This window comes from Erpetoichthys calabaricus, chromosome 14 (assembly GCF_900747795.2).
Source record: "Erpetoichthys calabaricus chromosome 14, fErpCal1.3, whole genome shotgun sequence".
NCBI classification, from domain to species: domain Eukaryota; kingdom Metazoa; phylum Chordata; class Cladistia; order Polypteriformes; family Polypteridae; genus Erpetoichthys; species Erpetoichthys calabaricus.
Window position 1 is genome coordinate 48,764,913 of NC_041407.2, and position 14,193 is coordinate 48,779,105.

Consider the following 14,193-nt stretch of genomic DNA (forward strand, 5'->3'; position numbering starts at 1 on the left):
TCAAAAGATGCATGATTTCCTGCTCTGCTGTGTCATATTTTGGGTATCAGTTACACACAGTGTCTTTACTGATGGCCTTCTCAGTGGCACGCTTATTTCAGACAGTTTTGGAAGTAATCTTGCCAGATTGGTTAATAATCCAACAAAGCGTTGTACTGCCTTCACTGCAGTAATGTCTTTTTCCCTTCTCATTCTAAATTTCCCTTTGTAGGGCAGTGAAGTATAAATAATAGTAGTAATAATAATAATGTTAACAACACTAAAACTGTCAAAGCACCGATCTCCTTCTTCTTTGTGGTATACAAATTTATACCACTCTTATAAAGTATTCCTAAAGTGCTTACTGAATTGTCATCATCTCATTGTGATACTCTTCTATCACGTTAAGATTCTGCTTGAAAATGTGGTAGCAATTGGCACCCATTATGGTCCCTAACATGAATATTTGCTTTGGTTTTCTTCCTTTGTGAGACTGTTCATCAATGCATAAGTCTGACGTTCTACTTGAAGGACTTCCCAGTTTGTATCCACATCTACCATAAGCTTCACTGCAGTTGGCTGTGGAATGTTGAAGGCAACCACCATCACTTCTAGAGAATAGTTAGCAAAGAAGTTGGTTATTCATTTGTTCGGCCACTGGAAAAAAGAAAACATTTGAACAATGCTTAAATTGAGTAGGTGAAAGGGAGCTCAGTTATCTGTGGCAGATATGAAGAATGACTTTCTACACCACATTTTATTATGGCTCGGAAAAATGACTGCAGCTGCATGGATAAACTATACTCAATACTCATCAAAATACACGTTCATGACAAGTGCATTATAGGTGAATCAAATTACATTAAAATAAATAACTGCCGTTAGCTTACTGTTAGCTGTTAAATATAACACTTAGTCACCTCTATCAAGACTTCTTATATTAGTAACGTATACGAAAACAATAAATATTGTAGTGTCAAATGCTACAATGCATTTGCTGAACTTTTACTCATTAGGAAATAGAACTTTTCTAGTTAAATTAAATTAAATGTCTGATCTTTGTCTGCATAATGAAATTAGACAAAATTGTACTGATATAGTTCCATTAGTTGAGGTCATACCAGATGGTTTTATTTTCTTTAAAGAAACTCAAAATATATGCATATCAAGAAGGGAGACGTAGAGTGATATTTTAGATAACCAGCAAATGAACTATTGAAAATCAAGTATTATTTTACATCTTTTGAAATTCTTAGCTTAGATATTGCAATATAACACAACATTCTCAAATGTGCATAATGCAAAATCATTTTCATGTCGGGCAGGCAACTATCCTGGCAACACTGGGCTCAGTGCAGGGACTAGCCCTAAACAGGGCGATAGTCCATTGGAGGACTAAATATGAAAGCAGAATGATGCAAATTGTCATTTTCAGGTCTGCTGGGATTTATTCACTATTTACAACTTAATTTAGAAACCTTTTACAACCTTTAATCCAACCTTTGTAGCTGTAAATTACTGTGATCCAGTTTTGAGGGTCAATTTTAATGTTCACATAAATGTGGAAACCTTCAGCAAATGATTTGACCGATTCCTGACCTAAGCATGGTTTTTCAAAATTATAAAGGCTATGACAGAATATCATAATTATATGTTGGATCAAATTATTACTTGTGGTGCTGACATTTAAAATGTAATTATTACTCCTGTAAATGAAACAATTCCACATTACCTCATAATTATAAATCATATAGTTCTATCTAAGCAAATAAATTATTACTTTAAAGTAAAAGCTGTGTGATAACTAGATTGTAACACTATCAAAATTCCATGATATTGTGATGAACCCTAACCTTATTCTGGAGAACAACATACTGCGGATCTGCTGACATATTCTTTTAACTTGTCTTAAAAACAAGCTTTACATATAGCAGCCTCTGTGTAAATAAACCTAGTTAGCACACAAAGAAACTCCCCATGGTGTAATAATAGTGCGCATTCTCATAAATTAAAACATAGAGAGAGAAAACTAAATTATAGATTTATCTAACGGCATGGTCTGACAGTATGAAATGTACAAGAAGGCTCTTTATCTGTCCTGCCCCAAATAATGTGGCAGTTTGAATAATGAACTGCTTTCTAAACTTTTTCTCAATATTAGTTGTAGTGATTTTCTGATTTTTGAAAGGTGTAACTTTGTCATTCATTGCATGCATTGTCAATTTTGACATAATAAAAGAACTAGAAGTTCTATCATTAAATTCTGAAATGAAATATAACTTGTCTGTTATTGTCAGTCTGAACCAAACCAGAGAAAATCCTGATTACCAGCTATGTGGCTTAACATTTATGAATAGACCCTTATTGACAGGAAATGTTCCAGATATATTAAAAGTGGATTTAATCATATTATTATTGAACATATAACATTCAGCCAAAGACACTGTACTTAATAATCATATTGCTCTATCAATTCACCTTAAAAATTGCAGCCATTTTGAAAAGATTCACTGTGGCTTTTGTAATGGTCACAGTAAGAATTGGCTTTAGCATGTGCTGTTAATGATGTTCTAATATGTTCTGATAAAGGATAGACTTTTGATTATTATGTTGTAAAACTTGAGGGCAGTTTTTGACACTGACCACACCATTCTATTGGTATCTGGTGCCACTCAGGCACTGTTTTTACTTGTTTTAGCTAATGCTTACTAAAGGTTTTCAGAATGTACAGAAATAAGAAAATGGTGCTACATCATCATATTTTGGAATTAGATATGGTGTGTTATGCCAGATGTGAATACTCAAAGTGGCTTGGCTGGACCACATTGAAGATTTGCTCTGCCAACTTTTTTAAATGCAGTTGACCTCTTTGCATTGTTAGCTGGCACAGTAGATTCTGAACAAATGCAAAGATGTTGCTAAAAATGGACTGTGAATTGTGCTCGTTTTCAATAAACTGGAACAAAAACAGTTTTCTAGAATACTGAATTATTTCTATCAAAAACAAAATCTAAAAAGGTTGTAAAGGCAAGACAAAAAATGCTGCAAGTTGTTACCAAAACTATGAGAATATCATCACAACCAAAAATTTAAGACTATAAATTGAGTCGAGGCAACTCAGGCCCCTTCTTCAGATTACATCTTGCCTGAAGAAGGGGCCTGAGTTGCTTCGAAAGCTTGCATATTGTAATTATTTTCAGTTAGCCAATAAAAGGTGTCATTCTGCTTGACTTCTCACTACATCCATAATGGCTAACACGGTACAACACCCTAGTACTTCAGTTAAGATTAAAACACTGTATTCGTTGACAAATACTTTAAACGTAACAAAAAAACACATTTTTTTGGTTGGTGAGGAATAATGCAGACAATAACAAGATATTTTAATGTTAGAAACTATCAGGATCTGAATGTTTGTTTTGCCAACTCAAAATATAAGTTAAGTGTTATCTTCAACATTAACCTATTCTTTAATATTCACATTTTTTCACTATTCAAGATCTGCTTTTTCCAGGGAAGGAATAAGTAAGATATTTTTTCACAATACAAAATAAGAGAAGTTTGTTTATACATCTATTTCTTGACCAATTGAATACTGCAACACTATTGTAACAGACTGTTCACGTCCCTGTATGAGGAGTGCAGCTGTACATCAAAAGGTTAACCTGAAGGCCCCCAGATGACTCTGGTGGGCTCCTTATAATTAAAGGAGCAAACACCATGTACAAACTTGGAGCCCAGCTGCAACCTCCTGCTGCTCCACCCTTGTGTCTAGTGGTTTGAGTTTCTATCCCACATTGCCCTCCAACATGCTTTCATTCATTTGTCATCCTGTGCAGAGAGTGTTCTAGACAAATACCCCTTAAGGGACTTTGTCATCATATCCAAAGAGTACTTTTGGCAATCTCCTAGATGGGATATAAATCACTTCACAATAGGGTCTCTAATCCAGCTTTATTTCATAGTGTATTAATGTATTAATTTGTGGAAGGAGACCTTTTGAGTACTAGGGCTGTTATCCATTCAGCACCTGGAGATTGAAATTCCTGAATTCAACAGGGAGATCACTGGACTTTGTATCATGTAAAAAAATATTTCACCCATGTGCACCTCAAAATGTCAAATAATGTAGCTGGCAGTGGCACTAATTACATTGTGTAGTTAAAATTAAATATCATATTTATAATGTTTCATCACTACAAATAATGCTGTGCTAGAGTTTCATGGCAGTTGGTTATGCAGTATGTACTAGAAGCTCACAAAAATACCAAAAATTAATATGTTAACAGAAAAGAGACTAGATGAGAAAGGTGGAGAGGTGGCCATATGTGTGAAAGAAAATTAAATGGTAAATGAGCTGCATTTTAGGGTTTGGTCTGACACACTTCCATTTGGCACAAGTCATACCAAGTTATATCACCAGGGAGCGTGAGTCCATGATCACTGACAGCAAATGAACCAGCTTGGCTGGGTAGGATAACATGAGATTTGAACGGCAGCTGTGCAAGGCCTTTAATGTATTCTGGGTTGGAAGCTCCGAGTCACACTTGAGCCAATATAAGTTTATAAACAGGCACTAAACCATCACGCTGAGTCCTAGGAGGCTGAAATGGGTGCAGGGTCTCATTACTAGTAAACTATTATTCCTAGGCCAATTTTTGCTTTGAACTGAGCTCCTGACTTAATTAAAATCTAGTTGTGTCCCTCTGTCTGTACTCAGTTTACAGGCATGAAATTAAATGCAAATAAAATTGTTACCAATATGTACATTGTTTTTTGTTCTTGTTGGCAAAATAGAAGAACAAGACATTCATCATCCAGCCTTCTTATTTCATACTTATCTTGTAATCTTTACAAAAATGGGTTGCATAAAGCAGATATAAATGCATTTAGCAGGGAAAGGACAGTTCATTTTTTAATCCTCTATATCAGCATTAACTAAAAAGGTCTGTGAATGAAATGATTTGAACTTTTATTCTGACCACCTGTCTGTGAGGCAGCAAAAGACAGATACATGATAGAGAGACAGTGGATACCCCTTAGAAATACTGTATGTAAATTGTGAAAAATAATCCTTTCATTCATTAATTTTCTAACCTTCCTATCCAGTGTACAGCTGCAGAAGCTGGTGCCTACTCCAGTAACACTTGGTGCAAGACAGAAAGCATCTCTGGATGAGGTGCCACTCCATCACAGGGCACATCCATACACACTCCATCATTACTGGTACAACAGTACCAGTTGCAAATATTCAAAGTGACCGCAACACAGACCAGGTGCCCTGCTTTTTTAGTTCAAACTGACCTCTCTGAATTGCCAGATGGTCATAAAGTTAGTAAACAACTATGAGGATGGTGTTAAATGGACTAGGAGATGTACATGTATTTGAGAAACAGTGGCAAGAGTCGATATCTAAACTTCAGTAATTCAATTGTCTAAATCCAGAGAGTAAAACTGTGAGTAAAGTCTGAATGAGAATTGATAAAAGCTGTTAACCAATTAATGAGATGTCACCAGAACCAACACAATAACACAATAAAGTCATAAATAAGTTCAGAAATGGAATTATATGAGTCATCAAGCTTTAAACACTATGAGCACAAGACTGAGATTGTTGATGGATTTAATCCATAATCTTGGATACTATATTGAGTGCTATGCAGGGATAAGGAAAGGAGAGTGTGAGGTGGCACATAGTCTCTCTTGGAAGGCAGTTTCTAGTACCAGGGCTGCACATCCTATGCAACCCACTAACAAAATGCTAAAGCTATAATATGGCAACATGATGTACTTACAATTAAAGAGCAAAAAAAAAATTATCTCAAAGAGAATTATCAACACAAAATGCACATCCAGAAACATTCCTTGGGGTTAGAACTCTCAGATTATCTAAAACTGGAGAATGGAAAATATGTATTTGACAAATATCTATTTGCCATTATGTTTGGGCCCCAAATCACAGAGTATTATGACTGAGTGTTATATCCATATTTTCTGTAAAGAATGGAACAGCTCTTTACTTTTTAAAAAAGACTGAGGCACGTCAATCTGTTTTGCTGTGTCCTTAGAAAATTCTATACATTTAGAATGTAAAGCTCCTTACTACAGTAGCCGCATCACAGTCTGGTATGGTAACAACATTTACCCAGAGTTCAGATAATATGGTTTGCTTAACCTGTGACCGACACTCCATGGTGTAAACATACCTGCATCATCAACTGGCCTGCACTCCTGATTTAATGTTACCATTCTATACCCTAGTAATTTGTATTTTTTTCATTGTCACTTGTTCTGTTTGACAAATGCGGTTCTCAGAGAGAGCAGCGCCCTTGACTGATTTGACAAAGAAGAGGGCCCCAAACATTGTGGTATGGACTAAAAAGACAGGTGCTGCATTTAGTGACTTGAAGGAGGCCCTTACATCCGCATCTATTTTGAAAGCTCCTAACTTTTCCTTACCTTTCATCCTCCAGATGGATGCTTCGGACACAGGCCTGGGGGCCGTGCTGAGCCAAAACGTCAATGGTGCGGATCACCCCATTATGTTCCTGAGCCGGAAACTGTTGGACCGGGAGACCAGGTATGCGGTGGTGGAGAGAGAGGCTTTGGCGGTTAAATGGGCAATTACTCAGCTGAGGTATTACCTACTGGGCCGGGAATTCATCCTTGTCACGGAACATGCTCCTTTATAGTTGATGGCCCTGCAGAAGGAGTCGAATCCGCGGGTCACCAGGTGGTTTCTTGACCTCCAGCCGTACAAGTTTTCGCTTGTTCATCGCCGGGGCACTCTTCACGCCAACGCTGATGCCCTTTCTCGGGTTCACGACCTCTCGGTCAGGATCGCCCTACCCGATGAGTCTGGGCTGGGGGGGGGCCTTGTCACACATGTGCGCATGGGAGGCAGCTAAAGGGCTTGAGTAGGGACAGTTCCGAGACATACCGGGATGTGGCAGAGTGCACTGACTCTTTTTCTCCTTTGCCTGCAGACCATTCACGTGAGATTCCACCTGGTCCTCTTGACGTCACTTCTGGGACCGAGCCAATGGAAGAAGACCTTGCCGGCTCCGGCCCCTGTGATGTCATGTGCGGGCTCGCACCAATGGCAGAAGACAAACAAGAGCCTGACCCCTGTGACTTCACTTCATGTCTTCCCCTTTAAAGCCTCCACCTTTTCCCTATTCCTTTAGTTCTGTTTGGACTCGGTTTTGTGCACATCAGTGCTGTAATACTCAGAAAGCAACTTTGCAGCCAGGAAACCAAATTATACGGGTGGCTGCCCCAAACCTTTATATGACTCTGTCTCAAGTTTGTGACAATATATATATATATATATATATATATATATATAGTGGGATATGGCCGGCCATTCATCCCGGCCAATACCCCCAGGCCGCCAGGTAGAGCCCTCCCTGTAGTGTGGAAGTGCCCCGAATGCCAGCAGGGAATTATGGACAGTGGACTTTTAATTCACAGCCCTGCTGGATACCATGGGGGCCGCCAGAGGACACTGCAGGAAGGAGTAAGGACTATTTTCCCTACACCAAGTATGTCCCAGTCACATGGACAGAAGAAATGACGTGCTTCTGGGATGAAAAAGAACAGTTTATGATCTGACCCGGAGGTGCTAGGAAGTCACATGGACTGAGGGTTCAGAAGCACTTCTGGGTCAAGGACTATAAAGGACTCTGGGAAATCCCAGACGGATGAGCTGAGCTGGGTGGAAGGGTGGCAACGCGTCTGGGAGAGTGGAGGATTGATTTATTGGTTATTGATTGTTATTGTATGAGTATTGTGGAGAGGAGGGTGCTTTGTGCACATTTATTATTATAATAAATAACATTTTGGACTTTTATCTGGTGTCTGACGTATTGTCCGAGGGTTCAAGGGACCGAGAGCACCCTTATCTGTCACTATATATATATATATATATATATATATATATATATATATATATATATATAATTATTCAATTCAATACTGGTAATACTGTATATAATATATTAACAACTGTTCTTATTATTGTCTGTTTAGCAATCTGTGCAAGTTATTCTGTGTCATTTTACCATGAACTGTACCATCTGTTTTATTTTTGATCTTTCTGCAATAGGGGGACAAGCAACAAATCATTTTCATTATACCACTAAATATAAAGGTGATAATCTGAATTGAGCTGAAGGTAAATTGGGCTTTTCAGTATATACTGTCAGGCATTAGCACCTCAGCGGTATTTTCAGGGATCTCGCAAGGTAAGCAATGCTGTTCTGAGCTGAGTGGGGAGATTGTTGCTACTTCATTCTCCTTTTCATCCGCAGTACTGAGAAGTGTTTACTGGAGGGCACATCACCACACTTCTTTTTCAGTTTAAACCCTGCCCTTCCAGCATCCCTCCATATAAACAGCACAGCCACTAGAAGCAGGTGTTCACTTTTGAACTTGCATCTGAGAGAGAGGAGCTCCTGCTAAGAAGCAAACCAATTAGATAAGTACTTTTTTCACAACAGACACTGTCATTCTCTTTTGTTTTTCTTTACTTTTTGACACTCGATTAATGGGGTTTACCAGGGTGGTACAATATACTGATTATACTATACAAATTCCATTTACTAAAAAGGTTTATTGGTATTTAATATACATTTCTAATCATTAAAAATATTCCTGATAACTGACTTGAATATGTGACAAATAATCAAGGACATTAATTATTAGTGAAAAAAAAAAGAAAGCTGAACTCTACACATGGAAAGTAACCAGGCCAGGAGTGTACTGAATTAAGAAGCAGTTTGTCTGACACTGCCTATAGGGTTTGTGATTTTATATCCTAACAAAGTTATAATTGTTGATGTTTTAAAAAACTATAGACAAAAATGTTTAAGTTCCAGTGGTTAATAAAAATAAAGATTGCCAGACTCCTAGGGAGGCACAATACAATTTGACTTCTTTGAGATCTCAATACAAACATCCTACACATTTCTAGCTTGCAAAAAACCTGAAACCAAAAAAAATTCAACAAGATATTATACTAGAAAAAAAACTTTAATACATAATGTTGTAATGTAAACTGTCAATGAAGAAAGTTCCATGTTATTTTTGAGGAATGTGCTGTCTCAGCTACCCAGACCAACTGACGGGAAGAGACAGCAATCCAACTACATGTTTTGCTCAAGGCTCACCTTGATCACACTGTGCCACACTGCAAAAGTGGATGTCTGGCAGAACAAAACATGGTCAATGAGCTGAGAAGGAGTAGGTACACAGTGCAAATGTGGACATTTTTTCCATTGGTCCACAGGAATTTGTTCTTTACTGAACTTTCAGAAGGTGTGCAAAGATCTTCACAGGCTCACTCCAGTTTTTCTAATGTAGGTTGATGTGCAGAGGGAATTTCTGGGATGAAAGGTAATGCCACTGCCTAGCCATAATTCTCACATTTTTTACTTGAATGGCCAGGTTGTAGAGGCAGTGGAGGGTTATAAGTTCCTGGACACCATTATCTCCAGCTGTCTGACATGGGGCATTAACATATGCGCTATGGTCAGAGATGCTTATAAGAGGATGTTCTTCTTCTGAGGCAGTTAAAGAAGTTTGAAGTGCCAGAGAAAGCAATCAACATTTTTTGGAGGTTTGGTATTAAAAGTGTTTGACCTTCTGCATCATGATTTGGTATGGAAATTTCCCTACTGGGGACAGAAAGTAGCCACTTAGGTTGTGTGGACTGGTTCAAAGTTCACTGATTGTAACTGTGGATTTGCTTTAGATCCAGTTTTACTGAGGTGTCATGTAAAGGCATCTTTACAATAAATGGAAACTTCGCTAAAACCCATTAATAGTGCTTCATGCCTTCTGCATGGTGTATAAGCAAAGGCCTTTTCTACTATAACACCTCAGCAAAAGAGTAAGGGCACATTCACACCTTAATGTTTTTCTAGTATTTTAGTGCTAGACCAGAATACTTCAAACAGTTTATAAAGCTTTTTATCATTATATTCAATGACCATCCATCCATTATCCACCGCTTTCCGAGGTCGGGTCACAGGGGCAGCAGCCTAAGCAGGGAAGCCCAGACCTCCCTCTCCCCGGCCACCTCCTCCAGCTCCTCTGGGAGGACCCCGAGGCGTTCCAGGGCCAGCCGGGAGATATAATCCCTACAGCGTGTCCTGGGCATGCCCGGAACACCCCCCCAGGGAGGTGTCCAGGGGGCATCCTAACCAGATGCCCAAACCACCTCAACTGAGTCCTCTCAATGCGGAGGAGCAGCGACTCTACTCCGAGTCTCTCCCGGATAACTGAACTCCTCACCCTATCTCTAAGGGAAAGTCCAGTCACCCTGCGGAGAAACTCATTTTGGCCGCTTGTATCCGCGATCTTGCTCTTTCAGTCACTACCCAAAGTTTGTGGCCAGGTGTTACGTGGGCGTCCCCTTGGCCTGGTCCAGCCACTCGGGTCCTTACCAATGAGGATCCTGCGAACTGGATCACCCTCGGGGAATTGGATCACATGGCCATAGTGCTGGAACTGATGGTCCATCACAATGCAGAAGATAATGTGCCTCGTTCGGGACTTGTAAGCAACTGCTCATTTTACACAAAGTCAAACCAATAGTACCCAAGAATTCTCCAAAGACACACAGCACTGAAGGAATCCAGTGTTCATCTCAGGTCACTGGATATTGTCCATGTCTTAACCACATAGCAAAACCGAAAGCACCGGGACTCTAAAGACTTAGACCTTCATCCTTTTGCAGAGATATCGGGAGTGCCACACACTCCTTTCCAGTGACCTCATGACCCCCACACCCCATGATCTTACAATCCATCTACTGACTTCATAAGAAGAATCACTAGAGACACGAATGTCATTGCAGAGGTAAGTAAACCTCTTGACGTGGTTGACACTCTCTCCCCCGACAGACACACTGCTGAAGGATGTGCCAAAGAAGTAATTAAAGGCCTGTAATCATACTTTTTATCCAGGATAGTCACAAGCCCAGATACTCAGACTAGTCACTCAATCTCTTAAGAGCCCCTATCAGAGCCTAAATTGACTCTGCCACCAGGGAAAGTCAAGAATAGTGAATCTTTCTTCACAGAGAGACAAGTTAGCTGATTTGTATTTTCTGTTCTTGTTTATTATGGCACAAGAGAGTAGTGATGTATTGCCTGTTGTTTTTGTACATTTGACAATACTACAACTATATTATTATAAAGTCTCATCTGGAAAATAATTATTATTATTATCTTTCATGTTGTTTGTCTGTATCAATATTGCACTAAGTGATGATGTTTAGGCAATAAAGTAAAATGTATAACATTTTTTTAACATACTGTATAAAGGCATTGCAAAACTGCCTATGCTAAAATGACATTAGTTACAATAAGTTATTTTTGATGAAAACTGTAACACAAAGAGAGTACTTAAAATATAATAAACTTTTTTTTCTAAACTTTAAGCTCCTTCTGCTTTGAGTAAGTTATGTTCTAAAAAATTATGCATGAATAATAATACAGAAAAAAACAACATAAACAGAATGCAAAAAAAAGCATTATAGCAGCCACATACAAACCAGTACAAGTCATAAAATGCTCCATTGAGAAAGGCTGTACAGTTATTAATTAAAGTAAATAGAATTCAAACCAAATAGATATTCATTAAAACAATGAAATGGCCATCTCTTACCTCTCTACGCAGTGCACAGTGGACAGTGATGATGACAAAACCTTGAACCGAATCAAAGACAGCAAACAGAACTTGAAACAGGATGGAGCGTCGATCCGTCATCGCAAGGACAGCAGACATCCAAGTGAGGGCCAGCAAAGGCAGCACCACACATGAACTCCAGAGTGATGCCCTAGTGTAACAAATGGGGCATGGAATGGATTGTGAAATTAGGAAAAAAGAGTAGAGCTCTGCTTTAGTAAATAAAAAAAGAGCTCAAACACAGACATTTCATTGAAGTGCAACATATGAATACATACAGTAGGAGGTTATGCATCAGGTTAACCAGCAGAATTCTCTTCTACACTGAAACATGACAGCTAACAAGCAGGTGAATGTGTGGCTTCACATAAAGATATTTATTCAGATTGGTTGGACTGCTGTCATAAAGACAGATAGTCTAAACATATACAGAGAAAATTGTTTGAAGATCATAGCTCATCTTGGCATGAATCTGAGTAGACTAGGATATCAATGTCACCTAGCAGAAATGTTGAGGATTTATGCTGCTGCTTTCAAATGGAATCTGAATACTTTTAACTTAAGTGAACTTAACACTAAACACAAACAGCAAATGTTTAAAAAAACATGATTTGTTCCTTTGGCAAAAATGTCCGTAAATGTATATATAGTCACACACATGCGATACAGGAGACAGTTTACTGGCCCAAATAAGTGTAAATTATTTGCCAGACCAGGAGTTGGCATTGTCAGATAACACTTTCTCTTTTTCCTCCTCTGCAGACCATCAGATGTAAGTTTTGCCTGATAATCTCACTTCCTGCACTGGTGCTCCTGACCTCACTTTCTCCTTTGACCGTATATAAAGGTCATTTTGTACACTACAATTCAGTTCTGTATTGAGTCTGAAAAGACATCGTTTTTTTTGCTTCATCTATCAATACTTTTGCAAGTGGTGGCTACCCCAAACCTGACAGAAGAACAAAACCGGAATATGGTCCTTACCAGCATTGCTACCGAGATCCAAAAACTCAAGGTCCAGGTGGGAGCATAAAGAACCCAGCTCGCTGAGTCAGAGGCATAGTACCAAGCATGTGTGGCAGTCCAACAACATAAGTCACAGGCTCCATTCCAGGTACTCTTACACTTGCAGGAGAATGATGACACTGAGTCATATTTTCATATTTTGGAACATACAGCCGCTAGGCAACACTGGGAGCGAGAAGAATGGGCCAACATACTGGCACCGCTCCTAAAAGGGAAAGTGCAGCAGACCTACTATGATTTGGTGGCCGAGGCTGCCACTAATTATGACACTCTCAAGGTGGCGGTGTTAAAAAGGTATGGTACGTCTGTAGATCAGCAGGCGAGGATTTATTATGAGTCATGATTCGACCCAGAGCAGCCTTCCCGCTCGCAGGCCTTTGATATATGTGACAAAGCAGGGTGCTGGTTATGGCCAGACATAAATGACTCAAGCAAGTCCTTGAACAGGTCACGTGTGATCTTTTAGTGAATGCCCTCCCCGGATATCTTGCCAGTCTATAGGCAACCATACAAGAATGTGGAAGCACTGATAGACACCCTTGAGTGGCACAGAGCTGCCTACCAAGCAGAGAGAGCAGAATAGTCCGGCGTCAAACTTGGATGGGATGTGTCGCTCACCAGGAGCCCTCCCTCCACAACACGGATCCCATGGCGAGAATGAAGGAGAAGCACAAGTCCCCTCCATGCTTTTATAAGTGTGGAGAGGAAGGGCACACCAACCCCAACTGTCCTCTGCTGAGTGATCCCATGGATTGCAGCTGGGCGAAGGGAGGTACTGTAGCTACTGTGCAGTCACTAACCACTTATCTCTTCCTTGTACAGGAGTGGTACTGGTAAATGCCCATAAAGTAATTGACTGTGGCTGTAATATTTCCATTCTGCTCAGCATTTTGTGTTACCGTTACGGTGCTTGAAAGGAAAGACCAATCTGACCTATATACATGGGGAAGCTCGATGGTATGGGACCATCTCATGTGTCATTAACTATGAAAGTATTATAAGGGCCTTAAGTCTTAAGAGATCAAAGGATACCTTTCACCTCGGAGACGTTCATGGAAGTGGCCAAGGTACTCAAAATAAAGCATGTACAAACCTCAGTATATCATCTTCAAACTGAAGGTTTAATGGAGAGGTTTAACCCAAACCTCAAACAGGTGAGCTGTAAAGGGGTCAGCAAGGATTGGAGAAACTGGGATAAGTTACTCCGCCTCGTATCATTTGCCTATCGGAAAGTACCCCAAGACCTTTAAGGGTTTCTACCCATTTGAATTACTATATGGGCAACAACCCTGGGGCATATTAGATATTCTAAAGGAAGGATGGGAAGAAGATGTCCTTCCTTCAACAAATGTATTAGAATTGTGCAATTACGCAATAGATTTGTGAAGATTCGGCCTATTGTAAAAGAAGACATGGGTAAGGCACAAACAACACAGGCCCACTGTTATGACCGCAGCACGGCTTTATGGGAATTCCACTTGAGATATTGTGTCA

At 39.5% G+C, this 14,193-nt stretch overlaps 1 protein-coding gene across 11 annotated transcripts in view; it reads right to left on the reverse strand.

Moving 5' to 3' along the window:
• adgrb2 (adhesion G protein-coupled receptor B2) overlaps positions 1 to 14,193 on the reverse strand; it is a 1,003,794-nt gene that overhangs the window by 112,903 nt on the left and 876,698 nt on the right. For all 11 annotated transcript variants that reach the window (XM_051919045.1, XM_028818906.2, XM_051919049.1 and 8 more), the window contains one exon: positions 11,653 to 11,824. In XM_051919045.1, coding sequence (XP_051775005.1) covers positions 11,653 to 11,824 — 172 coding nt within the window. The remainder of the gene's footprint in view (positions 1 to 11,652; positions 11,825 to 14,193) is intronic.